At 33.6% G+C, this 18,309-nt stretch overlaps 3 protein-coding genes across 34 annotated transcripts in view; 1 reads left to right on the forward strand and 2 right to left on the reverse strand.

Annotated features, from left to right (window-relative positions):
• The window catches only part of LOC117132521, a 14,024-nt gene extending 3,153 nt beyond the window's left edge, over positions 1 to 10,871 (reverse strand). For 14 of the 31 annotated variants that reach the window (XM_033286978.1, XM_033286972.1, XM_033286963.1 and 11 more), the window contains exons 1-12: positions 9,906 to 10,817; positions 9,373 to 9,819; positions 9,028 to 9,303; positions 8,852 to 8,939; positions 7,175 to 8,043; positions 6,782 to 7,087; positions 6,666 to 6,710; positions 6,513 to 6,599; positions 6,356 to 6,433; positions 6,171 to 6,269; positions 6,027 to 6,083; positions 5,840 to 5,938 (exon numbers count right to left, since the gene is read on the reverse strand). In XM_033286978.1, coding sequence (XP_033142869.1) covers positions 5,840 to 5,938; positions 6,027 to 6,083; positions 6,171 to 6,269; positions 6,356 to 6,433; positions 6,513 to 6,599; positions 6,666 to 6,710; positions 6,782 to 7,087; positions 7,175 to 8,043; positions 8,852 to 8,939; positions 9,028 to 9,303; positions 9,373 to 9,819; positions 9,906 to 10,361 — 2,907 coding nt within the window. In that variant the 5' untranslated portion in view covers positions 10,362 to 10,817. Of the gene's footprint in view, positions 1 to 4,024; positions 4,526 to 4,629; positions 4,702 to 4,795; positions 4,868 to 4,987; positions 5,753 to 5,839; positions 5,939 to 6,026; positions 6,084 to 6,170; positions 6,270 to 6,355; positions 6,434 to 6,512; positions 6,600 to 6,665; positions 6,711 to 6,781; positions 7,088 to 7,174; positions 8,044 to 8,851; positions 8,940 to 9,027; positions 9,304 to 9,372; positions 9,820 to 9,905 lie in introns of those variants that run through there. The other 17 variants (XM_033286985.1, XM_033286982.1, XM_033286981.1 and 14 more) reach the window with 17 other exon arrangements.
• LOC117132524 lies at positions 1,592 to 4,618 on the forward strand. The gene is made up of 3 exons (XM_033286990.1): positions 1,592 to 1,737; positions 1,850 to 3,444; positions 3,606 to 4,618. The coding sequence occupies exons 2-3, from the start codon at positions 1,937 to 1,939 to the stop codon at positions 3,862 to 3,864; spliced, it is 1,767 nt and encodes a 588-aa protein (XP_033142881.1). The 5' UTR covers positions 1,592 to 1,737; positions 1,850 to 1,936; the 3' UTR covers positions 3,865 to 4,618.
• Positions 10,872 to 11,386: 515 nt separating the features above from the next.
• Positions 11,387 to 15,938, reverse strand: LOC117132522. Of its 2 annotated transcripts, none has more exons than XM_033286988.1 (11): positions 15,512 to 15,938; positions 14,412 to 15,281; positions 13,764 to 14,201; positions 13,282 to 13,683; positions 13,151 to 13,198; positions 12,981 to 13,064; positions 12,815 to 12,898; positions 12,509 to 12,726; positions 12,349 to 12,430; positions 11,810 to 12,236; positions 11,387 to 11,679 (listed from the first exon to the last, which is right to left on the reverse strand). In XM_033286988.1, the coding sequence occupies exons 1-11, from the start codon at positions 15,614 to 15,616 to the stop codon at positions 11,672 to 11,674; spliced, it is 2,766 nt and encodes a 921-aa protein (XP_033142879.1). In that variant the 5' UTR covers positions 15,617 to 15,938; the 3' UTR covers positions 11,387 to 11,671. The 2 variants fall into 2 exon arrangements, with proteins under 2 accessions (XP_033142879.1, XP_033142878.1); XM_033286987.1 differs by having other exon boundaries at positions 11,398 to 11,679; positions 11,799 to 12,236; positions 15,512 to 15,937.
• Between the last annotated feature and the right edge of the window lie 2,371 nt (positions 15,939 to 18,309).

Raw genomic sequence — 18,309 nt, forward strand, 5'->3', positions numbered from 1 at the left:
TTTATGGGGGAATTGCCACTAATACCACTTTCCTAATACCACTTTTCAACTTTACACTTTTCAAATTTACCTTTAAAATTTTAGTAGGTAAAGTACCATTATACCCTTATTTAATCAAACATAAACATAAGTCTTCTCCCACAAGAAATTGAAAATTCAAAAACCCCTAATCGAGAGATTGATTCCGGCGATCGAGAGATTCCAACGAGAGATCGATTCCGGCGAGAGAGATCGATTTTCGAGAGAGATCGATTCCGGCGAGAGAGATCGATTCCGGCGAGAGAGATTCGATCCGTCGAGAGAGTTTCGACGACTTCAGCCATTTTCACCGGCGAGATTTGATTATTCAGGCGACATTGACGTCCGACGAGATTTGGCGTAGACTACAAGCTCAATCGAATCAATCTCTCTTCACGAACGTAACAAAGTGATTTTCGTCTCTTTTCTGTAATTTTTGCTTGGTTTCTCAAATCGATCGGTTTCTGGGAAGGAGACGAATTTTTCTCATGAAGTTTTCGAATCTCAGATTTATAAAAACCTTATAAATTTTTAGCTATGAGGAATATAGTTTTATGTATTTTTCTTATTGATATATCTTGTTGATCATTCCTTCTCTAATACCCATGTTCTTTATAATCAGGTTATGGTGTTCGAAATTTGTTCTATATGTGGAGAATGGAAACTAATAAATGGAATTCACTGGGATTTCATAGTGGATGATCAACGAGGCCCTCTTTAGTATGATTCATGAAGATATCAGCTACAATGATTTGATTGTGGCTGTTTTAGAAGATTTTGGAATTGATGGCAACAGAAACAGTGTAAATCTTAGCTATGCCTCACCTTCAAAATTAAACTTTGGTACAAAAGAGCTTCCTCCAGCATTTATTAGGAATGATCGTCAAGTAACATCTTATCTGAGCAAACTTAAGGAGAATGGAGACCTTCATCTATGTGTAACCATTAAGGTAACTGCATGAAACTCTTTTGCTAACTTGTTTGTTTATTAGAGTTATCATTTATTTTATAAGGTAGTATGTAGTAGTAGTGATTTGCTCATTGCTTGAAGAAGTTTGCCATAGCAGTATCTATTACAACTTTTACATTTATAAGACCTTATAATAATAGTTGTGCATTTTGCAGGATCATTACCAAATATATTTTAACTATTAGCTTTTATGTTTTTTTTTAATGTTTCAGAGAAGAACTCAATTATCACCAATGATTATGTCAAATATGATCCAGCCACGGGGTGGAAATAGTAATCATGATTTGCCTATTGCTGGAACTAGTAATCCGCGTGAGGTATTTATTACAACTCTCATTTTTATAAGGCCTTGTAAATGATTATATATTTAGCTTTATCTTTTTATGTTTCATTACAAGATTCATTACTAGCTTTATGTTTTTATGTTTCAGACAGGAACACAAAAATCACCATTGATTATGTCAAACATGATTCAGACACAAGATGAAATTTCTAGTACTCATGATTCGCCTATTGCTGGAGTAGTAGTAATGTATTTGAGGTACTTTTCAAAACTCTTACCTTAACATTCATAATTATAATGTCTTATAAAGGTAATAAATACATGTTTAATTTTCTAGAGAGGAACAAAAACACACGCGGAGACTGAATGGAACAGCATTCAGAGAGTTGACGAAGTCTCTGGTATACAACATACTTGTATTAGCGACAGTCTTATTTCTCCTTCAAGTGGTCTTGTTAGCAATAAGGTACATATAACTTTTTCCTCTGTCAAATATAAATATATGAGAGTTTAATCAATGTCTTATAATGGGTTATAAATTCTATTTTTAATGTATATGTTTCATGTTTTTATCTTAGAGAGGATTGGACTCGATTGGACTTGCTGTATATGGGTCTGGAAAGTCAAAATTGCCATCTTTCTCCAGTAGACGTGGTAGAGAAAGCATGGGAGAAGATATCTTGTCTCCCAGTTGTGGTGATGATGATGATTTGTTCTGCGGGAAGTTTTTCAAGGATAAAAAGGAAATGAGCACAAAGTTGAGGTTGCATGCAGTTAGTAAAAGCTTTGAGTTCCACACAGAATATTCAGACAAAACACGTTATGTTCTTAGTTGTGTGGATGAAAGATGCAGTTGGAGTTTTCGTGCAAAATCAGTTAAAGGATCTCAGAGTTTTTTTGTTCGTCATTATGTATCTAAACATACTTGTGACACTTCTCTGAGAACTGTTAGTCATCGGCAAGCTACTGCAAAATTGTTGGGAACTATGGTCAGCAATCATTATGAAGGAGGAAAGATTGGGCTGAAACCTAAACAGATCATGGAAAAAGCTAGAAATGATCATGGTGTTGTGATTACATATTCAAAGGCTTGGAGGTCTCAAGAGCACGGCCAAGATATAGCTAGGGGTACTCCTGATGACAGTTATGAAGCTTTGCCCAGTTGGTTTCACATGATAAAAGAAAAGAATCCAGGTTCTGTGACTTTTATCGAAGTTGATGCTGTTGGGAAATTCAAATACGCATTTTTGTCGCTTGGTCCATCTATCAGAGGGTTTAAGTTGATGAGGAAGGTACTTTCTGTTGATGGTGCCCATCTGAAATCAAAGTATAAAGGGACTCTACTTGCTGCCACAGCACAAGATGGTAATTTTCACTTGTATCCTATAGCTTTTGCTATAGTTGATTCTGAGAATGAAGCCTCATGGAGTTGGTTTATGAAATGTCTGAAAACCATCATTCCTGATGAAGAGGATTTGGTTTTTGTCTCTGATCGTGCGGCCTCTATTGAAAAAGCTCTTTTACAACATTATCCTGTTGCTCACCATGGAATCTGCATCTTTCACTTTCAAAAGAATGTCCAGGACAATTTCAAAAGTTCAACACTTGTCCCTTTGGTTGTTGAAGCTGGTTATGCCTACACCAAAGCTGATTTCGATTGCTATTTTCAAGAGATTGAGGAGTCCGACATTGTATTAGCAGATTATCTTCGTAAAGCAGACTTCAGGAAGTGGACCCGAGCTTATTCTCCTGCTAATCGCTTCAACATCATGACGTCAAACTTGGCCGAATCTATAAATTCTTTGCTGAAAGTGAGTCGTGAGTATCCAATTGTCTGTCTTTTTGACACTATTAGGATGATAATGACTAAGTGGTTCACTGAACGACGTGAGGAAGGAGTTCGTCACATGCACCCTGTCACTGTCGAAGTGGGGAACAAGATGAAGGAGCTATATGATTTTACGTCTCGCTTCCTTGAAGTTTCCAAAATCAATGATTCAGAGTTTGAGGTTAAGGGAGATACAAGAGATCAAGTGGTGAATTTTCAAACAAGGCATTGTTCATGTTTTGTGTTTGATATTGAGAAGTTTCCTTGTGCTCATGCAATTGCCGCTGCAAAATCTGGGAATAAGCACGAAAATGATTATGTCGATGAGTTTTTCTCCAATGAAAGGTCCGTTCTCTCAGCCATTGTGGTAATACATCAGCACGTTTATATATGTTTACAAAATTGATCAAATTTATAAGGTTTTATAAATATTGTTCTACAACACTTCTTTTTCATTTTTCTGTCTTTATTGTACCTTTATTTAATTCTCTTAATTTTCTTATTAGGTTTACACTAGCATATTCAGAGAGTGTATATCCTGTTGGTGATAAAACATATTGGGATATTCCTCCCCATGTAGCTTCGTTTGTTTGTCGCCCTCCATCTACACGCTTTCCTAGTGGGAGGAGGAAAAAAAAGAGGATACCAAGTTCGTGGGAGTATGGAAAATATCGGCCCATATCTAAACCATCACCCAAGGCTTACAAATGCAGCAGATGTGGACAGAAAGGACACAACAAAGGTAGTTGTGTAAGGCCTATTTGATAACAGAGTAGTATAAAAACTTGTGTGCAATTGATTATTTTATATGATGTTATAAGAGAGAATTGGAATCGAATAGATTTTGGGGAACCTTTTACTATTACATTTTATCGTTTTATAATGATTTATAAAGTTTACAGGTGTCTAATAGAAGTTATGTTCCTTTTATTTTTACATCTATCATTTTATAATGCTTTATAAATTTTGCAGGTGTCTAATAGAAGTTATGTTATTTATTATACGAAATGTGTGGTTACATAAACTACCCTTTATAAATCATTAGGATTCAGATTAATTGTAGAAATTATATGTTCGTTTGATATCTTAGCTTACTTGCATGAACATAAATAAAATATGTTTCCTTAGCAAAGGTTTAAGGTACAAACCAAAATATATTTTCCTCATCATGAAGGATTAAGGGACAAGCCAAAAGATGTTCCTCATTGAAGACATCATCAAAAGATAACACACTAAAACTGAAAAAGTTCCATAGATATTTGTTAAAAGTACTAAAAAACTGAAAGAGCTTCATTTCTTCAAATTCGCGATGCTTCTAATCGGCATTTTTAAGATCTTCCAAAACACTTCCTATCACATCATCAGCTGAATCTTTCTCAAATTGTTTCTTTTGTTTTTTCGATTTGGGGGTGCCAACATTGTGTTCCTTTATAAGCATAACAATTAAGAAAATCAGAAATGATAATTGGATGTAGTCAATGAAATTTGAAAGAATATTTTATAAACCATTATACATAGAGAGATATTTACCTTATTTCCTCTTCCATTCTTCTTTGTAAACTTCACGTGCTTTTTAGATGCATCCTCATTCCCTTCTCCATCCTTCAATTTTAATGACACAATAAGTAAAGTTACATAGAGCATATTAAACATTTAAAAAGTCAATCAGTTTATAAAGACTTATAAATCAGCTTACTTCATTGGTTTCTGCATGATCTTCTACTTGTTGTTGTACTTCACGTGGGGGTGTTACACCTTTCTTCTTTCCCTTATATTACAAGACAAATAAATAACTTAGCAATTTCGATTTTAATAACAGCCTTTGTAAATCAGAAATGATAATCAGAAAGAACATTTTATAAACTATTATACACAGAGAGATATTTACCTTAGTTACTCTTTCACTTTTCCTTGTAACCTTCACGGGCTTTTCATATGCATACTCATTTTCTTCTCCATCCTTCAATTTTGATGACACAATAAAAAAAGTTACATAGAGTATACTAAACAACATTTTATAAAGCATTATACACAGAGAGATATTCACCTTAGTTCCTCTTTTACTTTTCCTTGTACCCTTCATGGGCTTTTCAGATGCATCCTCATTTACTTCTCCACCCTTCAATTTTGATGACACAATAAAAAAAGTTACATTGATTATACTAAACAGCATTTTATAAACCCTTATACACTGAGAGATATTCACCTTAGTTCCTCTTTTACTTTTCCTTGTACCCTTCATGGGCTTTTCAGATGCATCCTCATTTACTTCTCCACCCTTCAATTTTGATGACACAATAAAAAAAGTTACATTGATTATACTAAACAGCATTTTATAAAGCATTATACACAGAGAGATATTTACCTTAGTTACTCTTTCACTTTTCCTTGTAACCTTCACGGGCTTTTCATATGCATCCTCATTTTCTTCTCCATCCTTCAATTTTGATGACACAATAAAAAAAGTTACATAGATTATACTAAACAACATTTTATAAACCCTTATACACTGAGAGATATTTACCTTTCTTCCACGTTTCTTTGAACCTTTCACGGGGTTTTCAGATCCATTTTCCTTAGCACCGACGTCAACATCTGTATTGACTTCTGTGTCATCCTCTTGTTGTTGCTCCTCTTCCTCTTGTTTCTGTTCCTATTTCAATTAAAGGATTACATATTTATAATGATTTATAAATTTAAAACGATTGTTCAGTTTATAAAGATTTATAAATCAGCTTACTTCATTGGTTTCCGGATTTTCACTCTCTTTATCACCGTCGTCCACATCGTCTTCTGTATCCTCTTCTTCTTGTTGTTCCTCTTCTTCTTGTGGCTGTTCCTATTTAAAAAAAAAAAGATTACATATTCTTAATGATTTATAATTCTATAACGGTTTTCAATTTATAAAGGGTTATAAATAAGCTTACTTCATTGACTTCTGCGTCATCCTCTTGGTGTTGTTCCTCTTCCTCTTGTGTCTGTCCCTATTTCAATAAAAGGATTACATATTTATAATGATTTATAAATTTAAAACGATTGTTCAGTTTTTAAAGATTTATAAATCAGCTTACTTCATTGGTTTCCGGATTTTCACTCTCTTTATCACCATCGTCCACATCGTCTTCTGTATCATCTTCTTGTTGTTGTTCCTCTTCTTCTTGTGGTTGTTCCTATTTTAAAAAAAAAATTACATATTTTTAATGATTTATAATTCTATAACGGTTTTCAATTTATAAAGTGTTATAAATAAGCTTACTTCATTGACTTCGACTTCTACATCATCTTCATCTTGATGTCCTACTTCACGTGGAGGTCTTACACCATTCTTCTTTCTCTAATATTACAAGAAAAAAAACTAGCTTAGCAATTTCGAATTTAATAACAACATTATAAAATATCAAAAATAAAATAACCTTAGCGATTTCCTTTCTTTTGGCATCTATATAAACTCCTAAAACTTCATTTTCGTCAAGTTCATAATCGGCATTCTGTCCATTTACCTGAAATATTATATGTGAGCTCACACACATTGTATTAAGAATATGAAGACGTTATAGATAGCAAACCTTGGTTTTTGTGGCGGCTTCAGTTTCTTTTGACTTCTCAGTTTCCTGTTACAAGTTAGAAGCATATGAATCTTTTTGTCATTTACAACACGAAACAAATATAGAAAGTAGTTTACCTTCACAGTTTCTCCACGAATGTTCAAAAGACCTTCAAGGTACTTCACTCTTTCTTCAAGAGACACTACCTTATTATTGAGGAATTCAATCTTTTCTTGATCAGTTGCATCAATCCCAGGAACAGAATTATTTTCGTCCACTTCAGCTTCAGCAACGGCAATGTCGACACTTCTATTGAGCCAATCTTGTCTCTTCAAACGATATCCTCTTTTGACAAGATCAACAACTCTTCCAAATTCACAGTCAACATCTTCAACCAAGTCGCTATGCAATCCGGGATCTCCAAGGATACATTTGACATCAACCTGACAAGTGTTTGCATATGATCAAACAATCGGTAAAAGAAGAATGCAAAGACTAAAACAGTTTTATAAAACATTATAAACGGTTACCTTCTCCATTTGGTCGAATCTGTTAACCTCCTCAATAGTAAGCGCTTTGGTTTCTTTCCAATGCAAGCACAAGGGAAACTGAATTCCATCATCGCTAATACCAAAGAATGTGCCTAGTTGATTCACAGAAGATAACGCCCAGAGCTGAAGCGCATATATAAAGCCACAAATCGCGTATTGATTATTCTCCGTCAGCTTTGCATAGGTAAAGCTCTTCACTTCTTTCAGTAAATAATCAAAGGCCAAATTCCCCCAGGGATACTTGCAAAACTCTTTGAAATTTCTAGCTCTAAGCAGACGCTCTTCTGGAATACTTGTCACCGGATTGCTTGCCATCAATATCCCTTCCACAAGGATTGTAGCTCCCAATCTTAATCTCTGATCAGCAGTAAGCTCTTTACTCTTTTCGACAAGAAGCTTAAGCAAGGTGTTTAGAGTTTGATTCTTGTTCATCCATGGATCTTTCTTCTTCTTTTTTGTTGCTGAAGTCTCGGCTTCATCTTCATCTTTATCAACAACACAAGGCAGACCCGTTGTCAAGTGGAATTCTCTTAGAGAAAACCTCATTAGTTGTTCTCCAAAAGTAAACCACAAACCCTTCTCGCCTATATCAATTCTCCTTAAGAGTAAGTGATGAATCAAATGCCTTGAAAACACCATAAGCTTCTGCTTCCTTCCCATCTTAATTACCGGAGCCAAGAATGAATCTTCAAGCTTCTTGAATTCTTTGCCCAAAAGGGTTTCAACTTTACCAACCAACTTCAGATTGGAGCGCTTGTTAATTCTTTGCAATACGACTCCTTTTGTACCAGTTTCGGAGATTCTTTTTGGCAAAGCAATCTTGTCATTAGACTCACTCATCGTTTCACCTGAAACAATTCAAAATGGCAATGTCAAAGATATGTTTTATAATGACTTATAAAGGTTTTGTTTATCAACACTTGTAAATCATAATAGATCATTCTAAAATCGATTAACCACATCAAAAACGAAAGAACTAGCAATGAAATATATCGCAAATGACAGAGTGAGAAGAAGAATCGCTAAGAAGAACCAATAACATTACCGGAGTTAAGAGAAATCGATGGTGAAAAGTAAGTTTTTGTAACCAAAGAAATGTAGAACGGCGGAGTATAAATAGAGATCAAAAGATGCGCTTCAGCTCTGTATCAGAAGAGACGCGAACGGAGGAAGGCGATGAAAAGTCCCGACTTTTTACCCTAATTCGTGACGGTTTTATTTTTTTTACACTAAGGCCCAATTTCGATTATCAATGTTTAAGGCCCAAGTTTATTTATGGTTTAATGCTTAGAAAACGGTTTTATAAACTATTATAGATTAACAAGCTTCTGCAAAATATTTATATGCTTTTTAAAAAATTTTATTAACCCTTATAAATTATTATATAGAGATTCATAAGTCTTTATTAATTATTGTCAAAATTTGTAAATCATTTTATACAGATTTATAAATCTTTTAAAATTGTTTATAGGTCTTTATATATTACCTTATTTTATAAATCTTCATAAAACCTTATAAGCCCTTCAAAATAATTGTCAAAATTTTATATAGATTTAGAAGCCCTTGTAAACTATTTATTGCTCTTATAAACTACACATATTTGTAAGTCTTTATAAATTATTTATAGGCTTTTATAAATCATAATCTACATTTTACCTCGTGGAATCTCTTGAGGGTCTATGATTGGAGTGGCTACATCATCCATCATATCTTCTGATTCATGAGGTAATGGTAACTCCTTTCCCTACACATCATTAGTAAAAATATATAGTTTAAAGATAAGAAAAAGAAGCCTATGAGAACACATATATAGGTGATAGTCTAAAACTTACATATATGGTTTCATGGTTTTGTGTTTCAGCCTCAGTGGCTTCTAAAACAGAAGTGTTTCTGTGTCTCTCGAGAGAGGATGTGATTTCTGTGGCATCATCATTCACCTTATCCTCTTCATTGGATTCTAAAACAAGTGTGATACTAGGGCTCTCTTGATCGGATCTGATTTTGGTGGCATCATCATTCAACGTATCATCTTCATCGGTGGCAAGTGTGTTACTAGGACTATCTTGACCGGGTCTGATTGGTGTGCCAGCATTATTTTCAAATTCTCTCTGCAAAAATGGTGTAGGAAGATTTTAAATTGCACCAAAAATGAATACAAATTATGTGTGAGAAAATACCTCATGTGCGCGAATCCAACTACCACCACCTAGCCACTCCATTGACAGCCTAATCTCAGTATAATTAAAAACCGCATCCTCTTTTGTGGCAGCGAAATACACTTTGTATTTGTTTTCAAGGAGAATTTCCGTCACTCGACCTTTGCGCCACCCATGGGTAACAACCACTTCAACATAGTCGTTCAGACTGTACTCTGCACAAAGATCTCGAGGAGGAGATGGCCTTATTTTGCAAATATCAACTATTAAATGTTTTCCTTCCGCTTCATCACTCGAATTTTGTGAGATTGTACATCTTTTGATCAGAAATTTTCTTCTATCATCTCCTTGTTTCCGAACTTCTGTAATTACCAATGCTCGGACCCAAATTTTTTCCTTTTCACTTTCACTAATTTCACGGGTCATTTCCACCAACTTCCCTCTCGTAAACATGTGTTGACTCAATACCTTCAATTCCAAAACAATCATATATAAGCTAAAGCCCTCAAACATTCAAAATTTTATAACTTAAAACATACAAAAAAAAACAATACCTTGTTTTTGCTTTTGACCCATTTGGAGCCGATCCAATCAGCATGAGGTCTCAGTTGGCTTCTGATGAATCTCATTATGTCTGGTGGATCATCAAAGTAAACCAAAAAACTACCATCTGGCCTTTCAACTACGATAACACCAGTCCACCAACCATTATTAAAATAAGCATCCACCACCGACCCTTCCTTGAATACGACACCCTCATTCAGACACTCTGGCGGGACTGGCCGAATAAAACTTCTTTCAATAGTTTCCTTCAAAGGACTTACACCATCTTCGTTGAACATAGTTTTGTAACTAACCCGAAGCTTTTTTCCTGTTACTCTCGTCGGATTTTGCTCGAGGATAGCTCTATACCAAGAACCTCTGAACCCATCTTCTTGAATAGATACTTCTACTTCACAATCTTTGGCAATAGACAAAAGTTTTCCTTTTTTCTTCAAATTATTTTTCATCTTCCTGAGGAGGAATCGGAAATGCAGATCACAAAAAAAAAATCAAGAAAAGAAAGAAACTAGGTGAATTAAGATCAAATGAACGACATGCATCCAAGAAACTGAAACAAATTGAGATTTTAGATAAATCAATTAGGTTCCATACAAAAATTCAATTCGATTTTGGAGTGTATATACAAAAGCAAATAGGAATTTCAATTTGATCTAAATTGAATATAAAAAATCAAAAGAGAATACAGTGAATGTTCTTGAATTAACTTTTGCTAAATTCGATTCAAGTTGAATTGGAACTGAAACTGAAACAGATTGAGATTTTAAGTCAATCAATTAGGTTTCAAACAAAAATTCAATTCAATTTAGATTGTTGATTCAAAAATGAAGATGAAACTCAATTACCTTTTGCCACGATAATGATTCAAAATGGGGAAGATTGTTGTGTTGATTCTTCTTCTTGAAATTTACGGACATAGAGAAACGATGAAGAAATGATAGAAAACAAGAAAGCAAAAAAAAAAACGTGTCATAGTGAAGAAGATGAAGACGTGTCGCGTGAGAAGAGTTAAATTTACTGTTTTGCCATCCCTTTTGGTAAATGATAAAAAAACAGATAAATCGTTGAGGTCATGGGTCGAACACGGGTTTCTGTCTAAATTGAAATTTTAAGCAACCTCAACTTACCACTAGACCATATTACTTACTCGTTATGATTAGCACGTATACTCATAATGTTGCTTACATATCATCATTTTTGTATATAAACTGATTTAGAAGCCTTTATAAATTGCTTCAATCATTTTGGTTGTTTATACAACTTTATAAACCTTAATTCTTTTTTGTTTTATGAACTGATGAGCTCTTGAAAAACGATTTATAAATCTTTATAACTTTTATATACTCCTTTATATATCGTAAATTCATTTGTAATAAACCATTTTGTTTTGATTTTATAAGAGGTTATAAACTATTTGTAATAATGTGTTATAAAGCTACTGAAATACAAATTTACCATTGAACTTTCTAAATTTAAGGAAAACCATAAATCCAAGTCATAAACTCATAATACTCAGAATTCTACAAACAAAGTTTACCAAACACGCATAAAACAGATAGTTGTTCACACATAACTATAAGCAAGCTATAAAGTTTTTGTTCATTCCCACATTAGTATTCATTGTAATTCCGAGAAGATATCAACCGCCAACTTTTCTCGGATGATTGCAATTTTTTCTTCACTCAGCTTTGTCAAATCCACTATACGCATTGCATGGCACTCTATCAGCTTCAATGCATAAACTCCACTGTCTTCTATTTTAAGAACCTTAAACAAATATGTTTTAGTAATATATTAGCAGATAAATTATAATATAAGTTATTTGATCTGAAGAACCTGGATACAAATCTACCATAAAGATTTATAAGCGGTTATAAAGATGTTACCTGTGGGAAACCTTCAGATACAATTTTTATCGAGAACTTGCTTGTATCCATGCTGACATCTTTGAAGAAGTAGCGAATCATGAATGGGAGAGCCATCGCATATGCATTAACGTAAGGGACCAAACTCGCATCTGTGAACTTCATTGCTGCACAATTGAATGCTGTGATATTTCTCTTCTCCAAGTTGATTACAACTCCAAGCCAATACTTCTCTGCTACTGCAATGGCCGAATAGAGGAAGTTGATATTCTTCTCTATGTTGTACTTGTCAAAGCCTGCTCCAAATTGGAAACCTTTCTTGTCATCTAAAAACTCATCATAAAACTCATCTATTTCTTCAAGAAACTTCACTCCAACAACTAAGGCAGTTTTGTTCAGAAACAAATCTGGATTGTTTATCTGTCTCAGTTTCAGCAACTCAAAACCTGCTTCAATATGCTGAAACAAAAAAAAAACAAATACTCAGAATAGCGATCATATAGTTTTATAAAGAAGATTAATATAAATTTATAAGGGATTATAAAGAATTTTTGTTCACATATAGTCTAACCGTTTTTGAAAGTTTTTTTCCCGGAGTTTCAATATCCGAAAACCACTTTGCGTTTACTATCTCTTGATTGATTCTCAGCTTCCTACATTGGACACTCATACTTTTTTATGTAGATATCTAGTTTCATGAAATATATAGCTTCTTATAAAATAAAACTTACTTTCTTTTGTTTGACATTTTCCATTCTCTCATTTTTTCTTTTCTTGTTTTATCAACTGGCTCAAAGGGATGAAGAATCGGATGTTTCTTCCTTGCTCCTGTAAACGGTGGTTGTGTATGAATGGATGGTATTTGACCTCTTTCACTTCTTCTTAGCGGAACATTATCTGTATCAGCTTTAAACTTCTTTTGAAGTGGAGGCTCAACATCTTCGTTTACCTACAGAACAAAAAAAATAGTCCCCTTTTTACAAAGGATTATTAAGTCTATAAAATAAATCAATACTCATAAAGTTTGGAAAACAAACCTGGCTGTGTTGTTGTACCAATCTCTTTTTTATTTTCATTAGAGGTTGGAAAACAGGAATCTCATAAACATCTCTCATAAGAACCTGATTCATGCAAATCGTTTTTATATAATTGTTTAAGAGACCTTAACGATCATGAAATAGTTTATAAAGCTTTATAAAATACCTCATTTGTACCCTTTCCACTATGACTTTCTTGGGAAAGGAGATCAAACTTAGGAGACGTAAATGTTGGATTAGGCGATGAAACCTTCAGACAAAATATTTGAAAATTAGATGTTTATGCTATATACATTAAACTTTTACAAGGCCTTATAAAATATATTAATTTTGTACCCTTGTATCAAAGTTTGGAGTATTGAATGTTGGAGTAGGCGACGTAACCTACAAAAGAAATAAGAAATTCAATTTGCCTATCACTAAATTAAAAAATTTATAAACCTTTATATCCTGTTTTAGATTCATACCTGCGACGTTTGTTTCAAGCAACTTTCTGATTCAAGTTTTTCTGTGTCTTCGTCTTGAGTGATTTTTTGTGTAGTCTCAATTTCCCCAAGAATATTCTCTTCTTCCCTTTGATGCTCTGTACCAGATTTTGCTTCTTCATCACATATCTCTTTTTCATTTTCATCATCCAGTGCACTTCTTCCATCGCCAGAGTTTGCTTCTTCAGCAATTGTATCTTCAGAGTTTGCTGCTTCAGCAATTGTATCTTCTTCATTTTCATCATCTGGTGCATTTTTTTTATCATCAGAGTTTGCTTCTTCATTAATTGTATCTTCTTCATTTTCATAATCTTGTGCACTTCTTCTATCACCAGAACTAGCTCCATTTTCACAATCTTCTTTGTTTGGTGAACTGTCGTTAAACTTCAAAAAAACAAGTGAAATCATTAGAGAGGAATAACACGCGAAATTTGATAAGTAATTGGTAAAATTGAATTGGTTACCTTAACTCCTAAAACATTCTGGATCATTACTACTCGCTTATCCAAATCACGAACCATTTGGATTAGCTTATCAAGTTTCTCGCTGTTAGACATGGAATGATTTTTATCTTTTCTTTGCTCCTTATCCTTTTGATACTCTTCATCTTTATTTTCCTCTTCATCTGTCTTTTCCTCTTCATCTTTCTTTTCCTCTTCATCTTCATTATGGTTCAGATCTTCACCATGCTCTGCATCTTCGTCTTTTGTCTTGCGTTGTTGACCTATATCTTCTGTTGCAACAAACATATCCACAAAACCTTTCTCCCAATCGCTTCTCCTCATTTTGTATCCTTGTTGAACTAGTTTCACAACACTGTGAAAGTCAGCATCGTCACTATGTGTTGCCCCCACCAAATGTTTGTATTCCTCAGCCAATCCAATCACTGTGCTAACCTCAACCTGTAGAATAAATAAAACATATCTATGTAAACCTCTTATATATTAATTTATATAGTCCTTATAAAAGTACATTTATAATCTTGTATAAACACATGTCAAATTTACAATCCTACAAGACACCGATTTGTGGACCTTTTCAAGGAGTCCCTAGAAATCCACTTTTCAAACAATACAATACGAATATATTTATATACGCTTATAAAAACTCACATTGTTTATCTTCTCCAGCTCTAACACTTCAGCTATTGTCGGAGTTCTTGTTGAGTCCCAATGTAGACACAACGGATCAGAAGAAGAGGATGTCTCGCATGGCTTTCCCAAAGATTTACCAAGCACATTCACTGATGACATTGCCCACAGATTTATGGCTAGCGCAAAACCACTCACTTCATAACTATCTCCTGTCCAGGAACTTGCACTCAAACTTTTTACACTTCTCATCAAGATTCTATAAGCAGTTTTACCCCAAGCAATCTTGTGTGAGCGATAGTTCATATAACGCTGCAACCTGTCTCTCGGGATTTTAGAACTCGGATTTTCTGCCATAATTACCGCTTCTGTGAGTATTGCTGTTCCAAGGGATAATCTTTCTAGTGTTGGCATGCTTCGTGCTTTCTTTTTAAACATTTCATATAACGTTCTCACCGTAAACTTATCAATCTTGCCCAGCATCCAAATGTATGGCTTCTTCATTATTTTGAACAGCGGCTCTGTTATTGTCTGATCTTCCTCACAACGTAAGCCTGTTGTCAGATGAAATTCCCTTAGTGAAAACCTCATAGGCTGGTCCGAGAAAGTAAACCAGAGATCCTCTCCTTGCGTCAATACTCTTCGCTGCATTAGAAAATGGAACAACTCTTCTGAAAATTGAACCCTATTCCTTTTAACCAACTTCAAAATGCTCCCAATGTGAGAGTTCTCTATGAAAGAAAACTCTTCTTTTCCTAATATATCTTCCACCTTCTCGATATAATCAATCTTTGAGTGATGGATTATCGCTTTGGGATTATCTGGTGTTTCTACAGCTTCATAAACCCTCCCAGGCAATTTCAAGGTTGTGCAAAACTCGTTGCTATCCAACTGCAATACAAGACAACACTTCTTGAGTTCACGCATTTTATAATTACTTGAAACCCACATTTATAAAGGCTTATAATTTTTCAAAAAAACTCAATGTTCACTATCGATACTATTTCTCTTAGATCTAACTAGAAACATGACAATCCTCAACCAATGTTCTTCTATTTTCTTATAACAGAAATAACAAATTCAAAAAATGACTTGAAACAAACAATAATTTAGGTACTTACTTGTAGAGAATCGTGAAGATAAGAATCATGAATAGGAGAATCGTGAAGAGGAGAATCGTGTATAGGAGAATCGTGTAGAGGAGAATCGTGAGGAGTAGACGACATTTTTTGAGATGAAATTTTGAATCGTATAGTCTGATTGTTATTCGTCGTCACCGGATGCTCTTTCCAGAGAGACGGCGTGACTAGTGAGAGAGAAGACCTTTTGTCGTCGCCGTTGCTAGAATCGCCGTCGTAGCTCTGTAATCTCGTCGCCTTCGATGGCGAGCTAGAGAGATTCGAGAGAAAAGGTTAAAATTGCGAGGGTTATTATTGTCTTTCGGCTACTAAACAATTAGGTATTTGTGAAAATGTCCTCCTCCTGAGTGTAAATTTGAAAAGGGGTACTCAACAAAGTGTAAATGTATAATTTCCCCAAGTTTATGTCACAAATATAGACTCAAATGATCAAAATGATCAAAATATTTTATTAAAAATGTAAATCAATACTATTAAAACAGAAGGCCCTTTTTTGAGGTATCCTTTTGTTTTAATCATATTTACAAGATACTGCCACTTGAATATTTTTAAACTATGATTTTAATTAAATTGAATTAGTTCCATTTAATACTTTTAATTAGTTTCACGAAATCATTTACTTCCAACAAACAATATGTTTTCTTATTTATCTTATTATCCCTTTCAACTAAAACGAGAGTATTATGTGGGTTCTATTCTATGATGATTGGTGTGAGATCTTTGATTGTGACTGGGATTTTCACGACATGGGTTCGATCAGAAAATTATGGAAAGCGGGTTCGATTGTTTCCGTTTTCTGATGGGGTTTACTCGAAATTTCGAGGTACCTTTTTGGTCGATTTGGAATGAGGTACAATTGAAGTTTATCTGGATCTAGAGGACGAGCTGAAAGGGAAGTATGAAGATTCAGCGGATTCGATAAGACAGAGGAGCGATCTCTGTGGAGGCACAAGAGGGAAGTAGATTCGTTGTTGCGGAGGATGTTTGCAATTACGGTTCATTTTCATGAAAAGTTGGGGCAAACTAAGGTGACAAAAGATATTACAAAGTTTAGGTGTTATATAACAACAGGGACAATGGGGAAAAAAATGAAAAGTTTTTTTTTTCTAACAAGGTGGGTTTTCTCGGTATGTTTGTGTTTCACTGGGTCTTGAACACTGAAGAGAATATTGAACGATGGTTTTATAAGAGAGGTTTATATGGCTAGGACTAGGAGCCAATGTACAAGTCTCGGCATGATGAGTTTGGTTACACTCAGTGGGTCTGACATTAAGGTTATCTATGCTTACTGGAAAGGGCTTTATCAATGGACTAGGTTCTGGATACAAAGGTATATGTTGCTGCACCTTAAAGGGAATCCTGGGATATATATAAAAACAGGAAGGGTGGTAGTGTTTATAGGTCTTTATATATGGTGTTTTGGTCGTCCTTGGATAAATATGTTAGTATTAACATGTACGAGTGCTGAAAACAGGTATAAGTGCTGAAAGTTTATGGTACTTGAAGGATAACAGCTGATTCAATTTGAGCTGCTGTTAAATACTGCAACATTTGTTGTATAATCTAAACAATATAATTTAACATGGTGTATTAACTTTTGTTAAGTTGATTTTCGTCCAATTTAATATATAAACATAATATTACCTAGGCACGCTAAGGAATATAATCTGAACAATATCTCCTAATGAATTCAAACATAATAATTCAAACAAATTAGATTGTGAATCTAAAATTTCATGTAGTCTTCAACCAACCAAACTAATTACCTTTTCTGATAATATTCCTGACGCTATTCAAATCTCCAACCTCATAATTTGTATTTATTAAAGAATCTCCAAAAATATTTTCACTTAGAAATATATGACAAGTAAGATATTGTAGATTAACAAATACATTATAAACAAGTGTAAACAAAATTATAATATTTAGGGCTTTGCGTGAGAAGCCCATTTGAACCTTAATATATAGTTAAAATTTAAAAATCTTTCTCCAGCCTATTCAATTAATTAACAATATCAAATTTGTAACCTTTAAAATAAGCATACTAATTATTAATAATTTTATTAACCATTTTATTCATAGATATAAATTTTAAAATAAAAATAAAACGATTTTTAATAAATTAAAATTAGAAAATTTCTAATTTCTTGATAGAACCGAATCACCAAAATAATTTTTAATCTGAAATATTTAAATTTATTTAAGTTATCTGATATTTTATCAAAAATCCTAAAAAATGATTTTTACCCAAAATTATTCTAAGAATGGAAATTGAACCAGAATCGATTTGAACTCAAAATTTTACCGGGTTCTTAATATTTGTTTCCGAGCAAAACCGAAAACCAAAATAACAAAATCCATGAATAATCGAACGGTTCTTATAGTTCTTGAACCAAAATATCAAAAACACAACCAACTAGAACCAAACTGGGAAAAATTTGGAAACTGAATACCTTTGTCTAATACAGTAGAACCTCTATACTCGATAAACTAATAATCTCTATAAAGTTAATAAAATTTACCGGTCCCAACTTAGGCCGGTTCAAAATTTGATACAAATCGATAAAATAATAAGATAATATTTTTTTAGAAAATTCTAGGTAAATACATGGCCCCATTAAAATTATAATTAATAATTTATATGTATACATATTTTATATAAGTAAGAACCTATTATTATATGATTTATTTATATTCACAATTGAATTATCTTTATATTTTATTAACACTTAATATATTTTTGATGCGATTTTGTAATATTCTATCTAAAACCACATTTA

This window comes from Brassica rapa, chromosome A03 (assembly GCF_000309985.2).
Source record: "Brassica rapa cultivar Chiifu-401-42 chromosome A03, CAAS_Brap_v3.01, whole genome shotgun sequence".
NCBI classification, from domain to species: Eukaryota; Viridiplantae; Streptophyta; class Magnoliopsida; order Brassicales; family Brassicaceae; genus Brassica; species Brassica rapa.